This window comes from Oncorhynchus tshawytscha, linkage group LG27, assembly GCF_018296145.1.
Source record: "Oncorhynchus tshawytscha isolate Ot180627B linkage group LG27, Otsh_v2.0, whole genome shotgun sequence".
NCBI lineage: Eukaryota > Metazoa > Chordata > Actinopteri > Salmoniformes > Salmonidae > Oncorhynchus > Oncorhynchus tshawytscha.
The window spans coordinates 2,859,739-2,874,794 of NC_056455.1; the positions used below are offsets into that span (position 1 = coordinate 2,859,739).

General features: G+C 43.1%; 1 protein-coding gene across 2 annotated transcripts in view; it reads right to left on the reverse strand.

Annotated features, from left to right (window-relative positions):
- Positions 1 to 114: 114 nt before the first annotated feature.
- The window catches only part of LOC112225879 (parvalbumin-7), a 41,293-nt gene continuing 26,351 nt past the window's right edge, over positions 115 to 15,056 (reverse strand). The window contains exons 1-5 of one of the 2 annotated variants that reach the window (XM_024389982.2): positions 7,394 to 7,497; positions 2,680 to 2,748; positions 1,220 to 1,352; positions 831 to 940; positions 115 to 717 (exon numbers count right to left, since the gene is read on the reverse strand). In XM_024389982.2, coding sequence (XP_024245750.1) covers positions 692 to 717; positions 831 to 940; positions 1,220 to 1,352; positions 2,680 to 2,740 — 330 coding nt within the window. In that variant the 5' untranslated portion in view covers positions 2,741 to 2,748; positions 7,394 to 7,497 and the 3' untranslated portion in view covers positions 115 to 691. Of the gene's footprint in view, positions 718 to 830; positions 941 to 1,219; positions 1,353 to 2,679; positions 2,749 to 7,393; positions 7,498 to 15,056 lie in introns of those variants that run through there. The other variant, XM_024389983.2, reaches the window with a different exon arrangement.

The following is a 15,056-nucleotide window of genomic DNA, read 5'->3' on the forward strand; positions in this document are numbered from 1 at the left end:
GCACTACCAATCGGAGAAGAGAAGGAGACAAACAGAGGAGACATTACAGGAAGCGTCGGAGTGAGTCAGTTGTTCTTGAGGCATTTTTATATTTTATTTTATTTTGTTCTTTCACAGTTTCATCTTTTGGTGTGTTTTTACAACAGCTCATTACCAAAGGAGAGAGGGACGGAGGGATGGGGAGGAAAGGAAAGGAGGAGAGCAGTGCCAGAAAGTTGAAAGAGAGATAGAAAGAGACAGAAACAAGGGACAGAGAAAGAGAAAGAGTGGGTGGAGAGAGAAAAAGGGGGATGAAGTAAAATCAACTCAAAGGAGATGTGACTTTCTCTCATTTTGAAATATCTACATTATTATTTTAACTTGAGGTTATTGGCCTTCCAGGCGGTCTGATAACTATACATAAACAGAAACACATACGTTTGTATAAAAAGGAAAAAATCAATAGGATGGGGTTGTGGGTGGGAGTGGGGGAGAGGGGTAAGTTAGCGGGGTGGGGGCGGAAGCCACGACACCCTTCCTCCAGTGCAGTAGTAGCCGTGCGCTTGAGTGGGAGAGAGCTGGGTGTCAGTGAGGGCAGGTGGAGGGATGAGGTGGGGGAGGAAGGGGCACGTGTGAGGGTCGGCTGCAGACTGGAAGAGGGGGAGTATCGGGGCTGGGTGGTGGAGCGCTAGTCGGTTTAGGAAGGTGTCTATTACTCGTGCACCAGGGCAACGAACTCTGAAAGAGAGCAAGAAGAGACAAGAGGTTAGAGCACTCTGTAGACTCTGTGGAAAATCTGATCACACTATGATGATACATGTGTCCATCGGTCAGAGAAATAGTTTATTTACCATCGATGCCGATCATGCCGTCTCCATCCTTGTCAGCTTCGTTTAAGAATGCTTTGGTTTCTTTGTCGGTCAGGTCCCTGCCGTCTGAGGCAAATCCCTTCAGTACGAACCTATGGGCAACAGGGAGAGGGCAGAGAGACTTGAGAACAGACAGTACAACTAGGAATGCTCTGGTGCCTAAACAGTTAACCATGAGTGTTTGTGTGTGTATATAGGATGGGAATGCATGTCCATGTGGTCACTGGTCAGTCACCACGCACTGTATATTGTTTAATGAATCACGGAGTGTGTAGTCAGTCAAAGTGTTGGTGTGTTTCTCTCTCTGTCTGTGTCTTTCTCTGTGTGTGTCTCCCTGTGTGTGTCTCCCTGTGTGTGTGTGCGTCTCTTACTTGAGCTCCTCCTCCTCTATGAATCCGCTGGCGTCAGCATCCAGCACCAGGAAGGCTTTCTTCACATCCTCAGCTGACTTGGCCTTCAGACCCACCATCTCAAAGAATTTCTTATGGTCAAAAGAGTCAGCCGCTGCACGGCATAACACACACACAGTTTAGTGAACACACACACACAGAGTACAAACACAAATGGAGGCAGACACACACACACACTTACATACAAACACACACAGACAGGCACGCATGCACGCAGACAGACAGGCACGCACGCACGGATGCTTGCACACACACACAAAGGACAAAAAACAGCATGGGTGACTGCCTGGATGCAACACTCCAGAGGCTAAACGTTAATGCCAAACAATCATTAAGAAATTGCTATTTTTACACTATGATACAGCGTTTGTCTGAGTGTACGTGCGTGTGTGAATTCAGAGCATTTGTTGTGCCAGTGGACATATCAATTCTATAGGTTAGAGGACTGTGCCAACCCCAGGACTAGCTGGCATCCTCTGGCATATGTCTTACACAATATCAGTTACACTATCTGAATTATGTCAGATATGATGTGCTATTACAGTATCATAATTATGTAAAAATGTGTTGATCCCAAATGGCAACCTATTTGCTACATAGTGAACTACTTTTGACCAGGACACATGAGGTTCTGGTCAAAAAGGAGGGCACTATAGGGAAGAGGGTGCCTTTTGGGACGTATCAGATGTGTATTTTTGGAACCAAGGTGTTACGGCTTTCTTCCGTCAAAGGAGAGTCGGACCAAAATGCAGTGTGGTTAGTTCGATACATGTTTAATAAAGACAAAACACAATCAATACAAAAACAAGAAACGTGAAAACCTAATCCAGCCTGTCTGGTGACAACTAACACAGAGACAGGAACAATCACCCACAAACACACAGTGAAACCCAGGCTACCTAAATATGGTTCCCAATCAGAGACAACGAGAATCACCTGACTCTGATTGAGAACCTCAGGCAGCCATAGACTATGCTAGACACCCCTACTCAATCCCAATACCTACTAATACCAATACCTACAATACCTACTAAAACCCCCAATACCACAACACAACACAAAATAACCCCATGTCACACCCTGGCCAGACCAAATAAATATATAAACACAAAATACTAAGACCACATTAGTAGAGAGAACACATATTCGCCACTAACGTTCAATACAAAAAGTGAATTATACCTTTACTAAGTATTATTAGCCATTTATTTGGCCTCTATTCAGTGTTTTCTTGTTTACACATTATGGGACCGTTTCCCATACACCGATTAAGCCTAGTCCTGCACAACAACATGAAAACTTTCAATGGAGAATCTTCATTGGGAGTGCTTCTTAGTCCTGGACTAGGTTTATGTATGTCTGGGAAACTGTTCCTAAATGTGATGTAAGAAAATGAAATGGAGTAAAGGGTGTTTGGTCACCTGCGAATGCCTCTAGGGCTTTCTTGATGTCGGCAGCGTTGAGAATGCTGTTCATTGCCATCTCAGCAGCTGGAATGTCAGGAAAGAGGGGGGAGGGGGGAATGGAAGGATGAGAAGAAAAGGGGGGAACAAAGTTAAACATGAGAGCAAGGGAACAGAGAGAGATATTCTCATATTACACTGCTGAGACTTGTGTACTGGAGCAAGAAATCAGGGCGAGAGCGAGATATTGAGAGAACGAATTAGAAAGGAGGGAGAGGAGGGAGGAGGAGAAAATGGAGGAGGGGGTGGGGGGTGCTCAGTTCTCCATTTAGTTTCTGTGTGTTTTTTGGGAGCGGGTTGAGGTTGGGGGTATTATAAGAGAAACGTGGCTGGTCTCCAGGCGTCTATTCAGCAGGGTTAGCCATAGGATCTGTGCCTTGTGCTGTGTCTGACATACCATAGAACAAGAACGAGAGCTGTGGAGCTGGGAGGCCATTGGACACACCACAGAGTTAGAGCTGTGTAGAGTAATAGTGTGGACAGGGGGCTCCTTATGTCTCACACTTTGAAATGCGAACTGTGTCCAAACCTCTTGGCCCTGTGTGTCCAACCCTGTGTGCCATTGAAGCCAATTGCTTCTCACTTACACCCCCCCCCCCGCTCCCATCTGTCTCCCAAAAGAGGAGAGGAGGAAGAGAGGAAAGGAGGAGGAGAGTCATGGTGAGTGGTGTTGACTAAGGGGTTATTGAGGAATGGATTAGTAGGTTGAGGTGTGGTTGCCATGTGGTGGCCGTCCTATGATATCGTGCGAGGGCAATTTTTAAGTCTATTTTTGGATTAGTTTATGTCTGTAATGGCCCCCGAGGGGTGGCCCTGCTCCAGGGCGTCAGGACCGCAGGGCCAAGTAGGGTGCTCTAAGATATTTCCCTAAGACACCGCTGCAGCAAAGGCTCATGGGATAAGTGAGCGAAAAGGCCCAGCTCGACAGCCTCTGGCTCGTTCGGCCGTTCCTATGGGGGAAATTAATAGGGAAAGAATGGGGTTTTGGGGTAAACGCCTAAAATAACGTCTGAGTTTATCACAGGCTTAGGAGATCTTATACGTTTTGTTCTGTAAAATAATATCAGCTAGTTAAGGTGACCTTTATGAATCATGAAGCCTTTCCCTAACAGAAAAACACCATTTCACATGTGAAATCACATGAAAACGTGTTTTTGGAATACTTCACATTTGGAACACTTCACGTGAAATCATGTGTTTTTTTCCGTAATGGGGATGCCAGCAATCTGAATTTCCTGCTACACAACCAAATCTGTGGCCACAGATTAATAGGCAAGAATACAAGGTCAAAGGTACACATAAGGTACCTTCAGGGCCGGCTTAATGCAGGGGCTTACCCAAAAAATACACAGTATATATTATATATATAATATTCTGCAACCGCCAACCCCAGGAGGATTCAGGAGCCAATTGTCAATGAATGTAGATAGCCTGCTGCTGCCTGGTGCTACTCTGCTAATCATTAGATCGGGGGAGGAGATACATGTGACTGGTCAATTGTGTGAGTCAGGGGCATGGCACAAGCCCATAACGGACCCAAGAGGCAAAAACAATTATTATTTAAATCTCTTTTTTTATCCATCCACAGGAGCCCGTCCTCAATGTTCAAAATACACCAGAGAGCATCATTTTGACAGATTTCTTCATCTGGCCCTGGGTACTGGTCAATATCTTTTAGGGTACATGTGCAGATAATCTAGTATAACGTACATTTTTTCTGGGTACAATTACTACTGCACTTTTTTTTTAAATGCTGGGTTAAAAGCAACCCATTGTGGACAGACACGTGTTGTGTTATTTTTGACCCAGCCAGTTGGCTCATAGAACAAAACGTATAAAATCTCCTAAGCCTGTGTTTACACAGACCTTATTTTTGCAGTTTATCCAAAACCCCGTCAAAAAAAACATTAATTTCTCCATAGGCTTTGGCCAATGAGCCATGGTGGAGTTAGTGCCTACAAAACTTTGCCATTACTATTGCTCTCTATAGGAGCCTACAATATCCTATTCAGTAGTTAGCCTCTTTCCACAGTTTGTCCTATGCGAATGCCTCAACAGTCAGCCTCATCTTAGTGAGATCTAGCACTTCCTTTCACCCAACATCTTTCTAACACTCCTAAGTTTGACTTACCCTTTGGCTCCAATGAAAAGTATAAATATGAAACCTTTATACTTTTTTTGTGCGTGAGAGCCGGCTGTGCCCTTCTTCTCACCCAGAGGTGAGGGAAACCCAACCGTGCCTCAGGAGACCGACTCCTAGCCTTCATTACAACAGCTGCATTGTGTGTGTGTATGTCTGTGTGTGCGTGTGTGTGTGTGAGTGTGCGTGTGTGTTTGGAAGAGGGGGTCTGGGGATTCTGGGTCTGGGCAGGCCGGATGTGGGTGAGGAGATCGAGGTATCAAGGGAGAATGTACTAGCCTCTCAAGAAACTCGAGCCCCTTAAGTTAAGCCCCCTCGATCTCAGTTTACTATAGCATGTGTATGTTCGTATGCAGTCCTTTGTAGTGTCAGTGTGTGAGTGAGGGTGTGTGTTTGTGTGTACGAATGCGTGGCTTTGCTGATATGTCTGTGACGTGTGTGAACTTAGATTTGATCTGTGGTCATGTTTATGAATTTGTGTGTGTGTGTGTGTGTGTATGTGTGTGTGTGTGTGTGTGTGTGTGTGTGTGTGTGTGTGCTCGCGCTCATGGGGCGGGGATGAGTTTGTGTGCGTGTGTGTGTGCTCACACTCATGGGGCGGGGATGAGTTTATGTGTGTGTGTGTGTGTGTGTGTGTGTGTGTGTGTGTGTGTGTGTGTGTGTGTGTGTGTGTGTGTGTGTGTGTGTGTGTGTGTGCTCGCGCTCATGGGGCGGGGATGAGTTTGTGTGTGTGTTTATGTACATGCATATACATGTATGTACTGTACGTCTGTGTGCTGTTGGTGAGATAATGTTTTGCAACTTTGTGTGTCTGGATTCATATACTTTGTAGGGCTCTTACTTACAATTGATTTGACATATAAATACCCACTATGTAAGTGAATCAGAATGATTGAAACACAACAAATTGGGGACTGTGCTTGTTTTAGCATTCTGTACAGCAGAAACATTGGAGGATTTTGATTCAGAATGATAGCCAACTTGTAACTGAATAGTTGAAATTGTGTACAGAACAGCTCAACTGGGTGGCTACAACAAATGCTATTGATTCTGCAAGTCATTGATTTCATCATAAAAAGTGGAGTCAACCTCTCTTGTCATGGTAACAATACCAATACCCAAAGAGCAGTGTTCTGTGCGGCACGGCCATAAAAACAACATCCAGATGGATTGTGGGGGATTATCTTTGGACATAACACCAAAGTCCATTATGTTATCTGACAGCGTGGTGCGGAAAATAACTGCTGAGCTGCCTACCTACTGTACCGCCACAGTACAACTGAACAATCAGACCTGGGTTCAAATACTTTAAAAACGACTTTATCTAAATTTGACTAGATAAATTTGACCGTAGCAATGGAACCATTAGAGCGGTCCCAGTGCAACCTTGCCCACCTGGCTATCCAGGTAGGGTAATGCAAAAAATATTTCATATAGTATCTGTACCCAGGTCTAGCTTCCAAATGACCCAGTTACCCAATTCAATGATTGAGCAGCCACAACAATAGGCCTTGCGTAGTAGTAGGGACTCTCCTGGATGGCACACAAAGGTACCGCTATGACTCGCAGAATAATAATGCCATCTTATCTAATCAACTAATCACATCGTCTCATAAATCCATCTGGAACAATGGGACAATCAATCATCTACATGCAAATGCCAAACATGTCAATAACTAAACCACGTCACGAGACATTTACATAAAACACAAACAGAGTAATATAGTATTATTAAATAAATAAAAATGTGTCAATCGCTTAAGCTATCCGTTAGCATTTAAAGCAACATCTGAAGTCTTGAGGTCATATTTCATCATGACACACAAACAACACATTGTATTCATAGCAAATGGCACCCTATCCCTTATATAGTGCGCTACTTTTGACCAGAGCTCTATTGGGCCTAGGCCAAAAGTAGTGCACTATAGGGAATAGGGTGCCATTTGGGATGCATTCAATTATTTGTCTCTGTTTAATTAACAGAGGCTATAGCCACTAAAACAGTTTACTGACTCCATGAATATGCATTAACAGCACATATCAGCACATGAGTATCATGCAAATGCACTAATCATACTCAACATAATCACATACAGAATGTTAATGAGGGAAGGTTATGGTCCCGAGAGGCATCTTTGTTAAAAAATGTAATAACTAAATACTATTTCACAGTGTCAGCAATTTGCACCATACTTAGTTAATGTCCTCTATATAATTGTTGAAAGGTTTGGTTGTTTGGTTCATATTCTCTATACAGTAGCCATTCCCATTACACAACTAACTAACACCACAAATTGCACCTGCTCATGCTATTTTCCAACACGTAACTACCTACATACTTAAACAAGATCTTACCCTTACAACTTTGCATATCACATATCAAGCCTTTTCCATGTCATTACTAGGTCAATTCCATTTCAATTCAATCAATTCAGGAAGTAAACTGAAATCCCAATGTTCACTTCCTGAATTGGCTGAATTAAAATGGAATTGACCCCAACCCTGGTTGTTGACCAAAGCACGCAGCCTTACCTGAGTTAAGGTGAGGAGTAGTATGGAGGAGATGGAGAAAGGGGCCAGAGAGATAGGGTGGAGGTCTGATAAAGAGACAAGGGTCCACTCCTTTCTTTTTTATACCCCTCCCCTCCGCCTATTTTAGGAGGGAAAGATGGAAACCCTATCGCTTCCCTTAACCACACTTAACTAATCAAAACTCTGCTATTAATAATCACCTGCTCAGTCTCCAGCACCCATTCCACCTGACACCTTTTTCTTTACTCTCTCTCTTTCTCGCCCTCCACGCATCTGATTTTCTTACCTCATTTTCTCCCACCTCCCACTCAGGGGGCTCTGTCCTTAGATCCTCTTTTGATATTTCTCTTTCTCACGAACTCTCTCTTTCTGTGTTTATATATATATATATATCTTTCCTCCTCTCTGTCAATTTCTTCATCTCCTAAGCTCTCCTTTTACTCCAATTTCCCCTGTCTCTCACACTTAACCATTCTCAAAGCAGAGATGGGTAGTAGTTCTGTTACATGTATTTGAAATACGTACAGTATTTGAATTACTTCTGAGTATTTCATATGTTGTATTACACTGGTCTGAACTACAGTCCAATGTATTTTGTAACAAGATATTTTCAAAAGCTGTAATTTTCAAAATACTAAATGATTTTCTATACCATTTCCTTATAGAAGTTAAACATTTTGTGCCCCCCTTGCACCCTACATTGTTTTTAAAAAGTATGATGGCACTATGGTGTGATAAGACTATCTGCTAAATAAAGGTATACTGTAAATGTACAGTATATGTAAAAATGAACAATTGCAAGGCATGCTGAGTATTATTCTAATGAGCGCCACCCCGAAACAAGGCCAATGACAATACCCAGTGTGCTTTGCATTTGTTAATTTTCACATATACATTTACAGTACGTTTTGGTCATTTAGCAGACGCTCTTATCCAGAGTGTCAATGCATTCAACTAAGGTAGATGTGGTGTGGACTTCAGGAAACAGCAGAGGGAACACCCCCCTATCCACATCGATGGAACAGTAGTGGAAAGGGTAGCAAATTTTAAGTTCCTCGGCATACACATCACAGACAAACTGAATTGGTCCACTCACACAGACAGCATCGTGAAGAAGGCGCAGCAGCGCCTCTTCAACCTCAGGAGGCTGAAGAAATTCGGCTTGTCACCAAAAGCACTCACAAACTTCTACAGATGCACAATCGAGAGCATCCTGGCGGGCTGTATCACCGCCTGGTACGGCAACTGCTCCGCCCACAACCATAAGGCTCTCCAGAGGGTAGTGAGGTCTGAACAACGCATCACCGGGGCAAACTACCTGCCCTCCAGGACACCTACACCACCCGATGTTACAGGAAGGCCATAAAGATCATCAAGGACATCAACCACCCGAGCCACTGCCTGTTCACCCCGCTATCATCCAGAAGGCGAGGTCAGTACAGGTGCATCAAAGCTGGGACCGAGAGACTGAAAAACAGCTTCTATCTCAAGGCCATCAGACTGTTAAACAGCCACCACTAACATTGAGTGGCTGCTGCCAACACACTGACACTGACACTGACTCAACTCCAGCCACTTTAATAATGGGAATTGATGGGAAATGATGTAAATATATCACTAGCCACTTTAAACAATGCTACCTTATATAATGTTACTTACCCTACATTATTCATCTCATATGCATACGTACATACTGTACTCTATATCATCGACTGCATCCTTATGTAATACATGTATCACTAGCCACTTTAACTATGCCACTTTGTTTACATACTCATCTCATATGTATATACTGTACTCGATACCATCTACTGTATCTTGCCTATGCTGCTCTGTACCATCACTCATTCATATATCCTTATGTACATATTCTTTATCCCCTTACACTGTGTATAAGACAGTAGTTTTGGAATTGTTAGTTAGATTACTTGTTGGTTATTACTGCATTGTCGGAACTAGAAGCACAAGCATTTCGCTACACTCGCATTAACATCTGCTAACCATGTGTATGTGACAAATAAAATTTGATTTGATTTGATTTAGATAAACAACAACATATCACAGTCATAGCAAGTAAGACGTTTCTGTAACCATTACTGAGAATGTTGTTTCTATTCGACCGTACTAGCAATATAATTGTATACTTTATAATACAAAAGACATACATTTCAATGAACTACAATAATTTACAAAAGTATCTTATATTTTATTTTGATACATAGGTCTTTAGGGTATTTTAAAGTTGTATTTTCTAATTGTAATTTCTTATTTATGCCCATCCCTATCTCAAAGTCTCTCTCATTTACCTTTCCTGCTCATGGGGGATTAAAACCATCAGCCAACTTCCTTAATCCATCCCTTTATATCCACCTCCATTATCCATTATTTTATTCCTTTCTTTGTCTGACCCTAATGAATCTATATATAGCAGACACAAGTCAAAGCAAAGCTGAAGGTAGATCCTGAACGTCCATGATCAGAACTGTGACATCTGATATACGTGGGCTGCCTTATGTTCTGTGTTCATATGAGTTTGTCCCAAATAACACCCTATGTCCTATATGCAGGTGTAGCATCTTCATTTGACCACTGCTGTGATAGCAAAATAATTATGCAGCAACAGGATTTGAACGTTGCTTGATCGTCGGTTAGGCTATTAGCTGGTCAAAATTAGGCTATATGAAAAGTGCAATACTGTTAATATAACCGTGTTTTAATGTGAATTCTCAGCAACAAAAGGGGGATCAATTTAAGATCCTGTAGATGTACAGTGTAGTGTGGTCAAAAGTAGTGCACTATATAGGGGACAGGGTGTCATTTGGGACACAAGCTACATTATTTTGTGGGGAAAGAATCCAAACAGGCTCTCGGGATCAATTAACCATAAAACATGGAGGCTTGGTGGGTTATGTCACTCTGGCGCAGGCAGCACCCCCCCAGGAATCGCCAAAGCCTGTCATATATAGATATGTCTTACTGAATATGGCTGTACCAGTGGACTGCACACATCAGCTGTTTCCATGTCTGAGGTATTATTGAAGTGTGTGTGTTTGGGGGTTATTGTGTGTCTGTACAGTGTGTGTGTGTGTGTGTGTGTGTGTGCGCATGCGTGTGTGTGTACTCGTTGACCTTTGTAAAGGTGGGTTTGAAGGCAGAAATGGGGCCTGCGATGTGGACTGTGGTGCTGCTGTATTGTACTTAAAGAGATCAATAAACAGGTTTACTATAGGATAGGATGGGGAGGCAATGGTGGTGGTTGTGGTGGTGGTGTGGGTCACTGAGTTCCCATGTATAAATGTACTGGGATGTACAGGGATGAGGAGGGATTTGCTGCTCTGTAGGGGACCTCAGTGACTGCTGCTATTTAGCCTTATTACCATATCTCATTGGGACTGTTTTCTGGAGCAGATGCGGTACTTTTCTAAAAACCTGATAAAGTTTTGTTTCTGGAATGACATGCATTTCTCAAATTAGGTTAATCATGCAGTTTGATTCGCCGTTGAGTCATCGTGACATATTTCCAATCAATGAATTTGATATGGAACACCTCCCCATCTGTACATCTCTGCAATTTGCCACTCTATAATTTATCCCTCTTTTTCTCCTACCCCTTATTCCCTCTGGTACCACTCATGGGAATGTTATTCCCCCGTCCAATTCTAATACGCTCAAGCACTTTATCTTTTTAACTCTTTCTCTCCTCTCTTTCCTTTCAACATATCATCCCATCTGCCTTCTGTTCACCGCACGAAGAGGTATATAAAGCACCCTCCTTTTAAGGGGCCTCTTTCTTCCACTAAACTTGTGTGTTTTCCAGCCTTCCTTAGACTAAATGTATCATCCTCCTCTCTCTGCCTTTCAGGGCCATGCAACCAAAAGCCACCAAGAGGCTTGACTTAACCCCACATAGTGCTTGGTTGTTGTCTGGGGCTCTCCCAAGGAGAGATGACAGTGGTGCTCAGTGGTGGAGCCTGAGTGGTGGCAGAAACAGACTGGCCACAAGGCAATTCTGGAAAATATCAGATGGGCTGGTCCATCTTTAGCTCAGTGGGTCGGTGATACATTTTTTAGGAGTTAATATTGAGGGTCTGCAAAGAGAAAATGGACTGGTGTGGGGTCTCAAGGAAATGCCAGGCCGGTTTGTGGTCACTGACTTTCCCTGGGTGGAGGGGTGGTGCAAGGGGGAAGCGGAAAGGCGAGCTGAAGGGTGGTGAGATGCATAAACAGGTTATATCAAAATCAGTGTTGATGGGGGGTTTTTCACCCCAAGGGCCTGGAGGGTGGAGGGTGGAGGGTGAAATGACATCTGTTCTCTTCCAAATCTCAACCTCCATCCCAATGCCCTAGCTGTCATTAACAGGCATGGCTCCTGAAACCATCAAACATGTTTTGAGTAGTTTTGTAAGGGAATTGATGGAAGTTCATGGAATTCTCTGCTCCTTTGATTCAAACAGGCTTTTTGTTTAGATTTCTGTTGGTTCATTTGAAAGGTTTTTGTTGAGGTTGACTATTTGAACATGGATGTATCAATAAATTGTGTTCTGATTAGCATGTTAATAGGGAAATCAAAAGTTCCTTGTCGGTTTCTTGACAGGTTGTGTGTTTGTGTTGTTTATCCCCAACAAATAACACAAAGTACAACACGGGGCTGTTGTGGAACAGGTCAAGAGCTGGTATCTCTGTTTTATATTTGTAGTAAATGTGCAAAAATGTTTTTTTTTAAACTGTTTTTAGCTTTCTCATTATGGGGTATTGTGTGTAGATTGACGAGGATTTTTATTTATTTAATCCATTTTATAATGAGGCTTTAACGTAACAAAACGTGGAAAAAGAGAAAGGGCTGAATACTTTCCAGATGCACTGTATATGTACATATCTACCTCAATTACCTCGTACCCCTACACATCGACTCGGTACTGGTACCCTGTGTATATAGCTAGGTTATCGTTACTCATTGTGTACTTATTCCTTGTGTTATTATTTTTTCTATTTATTTATTCCCTGTGTTGTTATTTTTCAGAAATGTGCTACTATTTCTCTTTTTCTTTATCTCTGTATTGTTGGGCAGGGCCCGTAAGGAAGCATTTCACTGTTAGTCTACACCTGTTGGTTACGAAGCATGTGACAAATAACATTTGATTTGATTTGAAACTGTAATGAGTTCAGTTGTAAGTCATTTCCAGTAAAGGTCTTTGAGTGTTTGATTTCAGTTCATTTCGGTTTGTTTGTTGAACACTCTGAAACAAAGTTACAATATGAAACAAAATGTCAAATATGTCAATAAATCTTTCCAAACAACGTATTTAATTTTTACGTTTCTGGTGGGCGACTGTCGTTCGAAGGCCTCCTCTTTATAACACACTTCCTAGCGAGATCCAATTCCTGTGGCTGAAGAAAGCACAAATAGGTTTACATATTTCCATGTTGCCCTGCCTGGAATAACAAAGGCAGAGTTATTCTAAGGAAGACAAAGTGAGAGGATAAAACTGAATACGTTCTAGAGGAAGCCGAATTCCAGGGAGAGAAAGAGAGCGGGGGGAGGGGGGTGTAGGGAAGCTTTGAAAAAGTCCTAAAAAAGCTCAGCTAAAACAGACAAAATCTCAGTCCCTTTGAAACTGACAGCTTTTGAAGAGGCAGAAGTCGGGGCTGTGCGGCTGGTCCAGGGTGAGATGAGAGGTAGTGTGATCTCCAAATGTCATCTTTGCAGAACAGTGTGGGTCTGGATGAAAAGTTGGACGATATGGAGGCTTGAAACAACCGCGGTTTACATAAATGCGTCAGCATTTTTACTTTCAAACGAGGTTTGAAAAAAAAACTATATATTTTTCTTCTTCTTTTATGTACATTTTGTCGCCTGGTTTATTTACTGCATCATCAGTATCCAGTGAAACAGTGGGGAAGTCTGTTTCAGCAAACCACTGAAAGCAATGCATTGTTTACTTATTTAGCTGTGCTGCGCTGAGCCTTGCCACCTGGCAGTAGGTGTGATTATGTAGGGGCATTACTGTTGCCGTCTGTCTGGCCTGCTGTGGGACATCACATGATAGACCCATTACTGAGAATCATCGTCCTCCCTTCAACTATTACATTTCTGTTTCAGCATTTTCTCCAAAGGAGACACAGAGCGAAAAATGACACTTAGAGTGATGAAGGGAACAAGGGATGAACATGAAAGCTGTAAAGAAAGAGAGAAAGACCAAGGGTAGGAAATGGAGAGGCAATAGAATGAGATACTGTCCAAGGGGAGGTAGAGAGAGAAAGAGAGAGGGAGAGAGGCAGAAAGAGAGAGACAACGAGAGATAGAGAGAGAGAAAGGACAAGATGGACAAGGACATCCATGGGTCCTGACAGAGGGAATGATAGGAGAATGAGAGCTGGACCGCCATGGGACAGAAATGAATGAGTTGTTTAATAAAGGAGCTACTGGGTCGTCCATCTGCAGGGATCCTCCCTTAGCCTTAACAAATGGGAGTCTGCATTTGAAACATTAAGACGGATGGGCCTCTTCTCTCTCGCCGTGTGATCAGCCATTCCGTTGCAATGACGTAACGATTTTTCGTGCCGCGAGCATCTTCTGATGCAAGAAAAGACAGGGCTGAGGAAGACATACCCAAAAGAGAATACCAAGAGATGCACAGATATAGTAAGAACGATGGGCCAGTCAGGAGGCTAGGAGAGAAATAGTGTGCAGAAGATATAGAGGAAAGAGACAGTAAGAAAGAGAAAGGAGAGGCAGGGATAGAAAGAGGTCAAATAGAGTTTTGGTCAGATGTGGTGAAGGAAGGTTGCTCAATCTATAGGGAAAAACATAAGATGGACGACAGTGTCTTGTCGTCAACATCAAAGGACAACCATTACAGTCAGGCTGAAAGTTAACTAGCCCAATCATCAACGATGGACAGTGTAATGGAGGTGATTTGGTGAACTGCGCTCACATGATTAGTAGCCTAACCTTTTCTTAGACCTGAAGACTTGTGTTAGCTCCTCAAGTTAATGCCTAGGCTTTAGCTTAGCATGCTAACAGACCCAGTTGGTCACACCAGTATAGACAACCAATGTGAATTTTGCCAACAAATCTGAACTAAATCATTCCAATAAATCTTGAAAGCCCCTTGTGATGACGGTGGCCGCAATAGAAAAGCTGAACCTCAAAAGAGACGATGGGGTGGGTTATTGACACCGTGTACCCTAGTCCTATGTGCAATGTACTCCTCTTGACCAGGTTCCTATGGGCTCTGGTCAAAAGTAGTGAACCATAGAGGGAATAAGGTGCCTCTTGGGACGCAGGCAGAGTATCAGAGCTGGTCTGTACTGGACTTGGCACAGGAAGGTGTGTAATCCCTTGAACAGGTGCCTTGGGACCAGAGAGACAGGCTTTGGGAGAATAGGAGGTTGTGAAGGGGAGATATGAGGAAAGAGGGAGACGGGGAAAACGATACGAGGAGAGGGAAGAGAGGGAGAGTAGAAAGGTGTGGGGATTTGAGGAGGGAGGTCTAAGCGAAAGGAAGGTGAAGAAATATGAGTTTGAGGAAGGAGAGCGAGTGAGCGAGGGGGAGGTGGGGGGGAGAGGGAGTAGAGGGGTGAGGAGATTCCTCAGGAGCGTCTGTCGGCTTACAACTCAAGAGATAGTTGTTGAGTTGCACCCGGCGATGCTACAAATGTA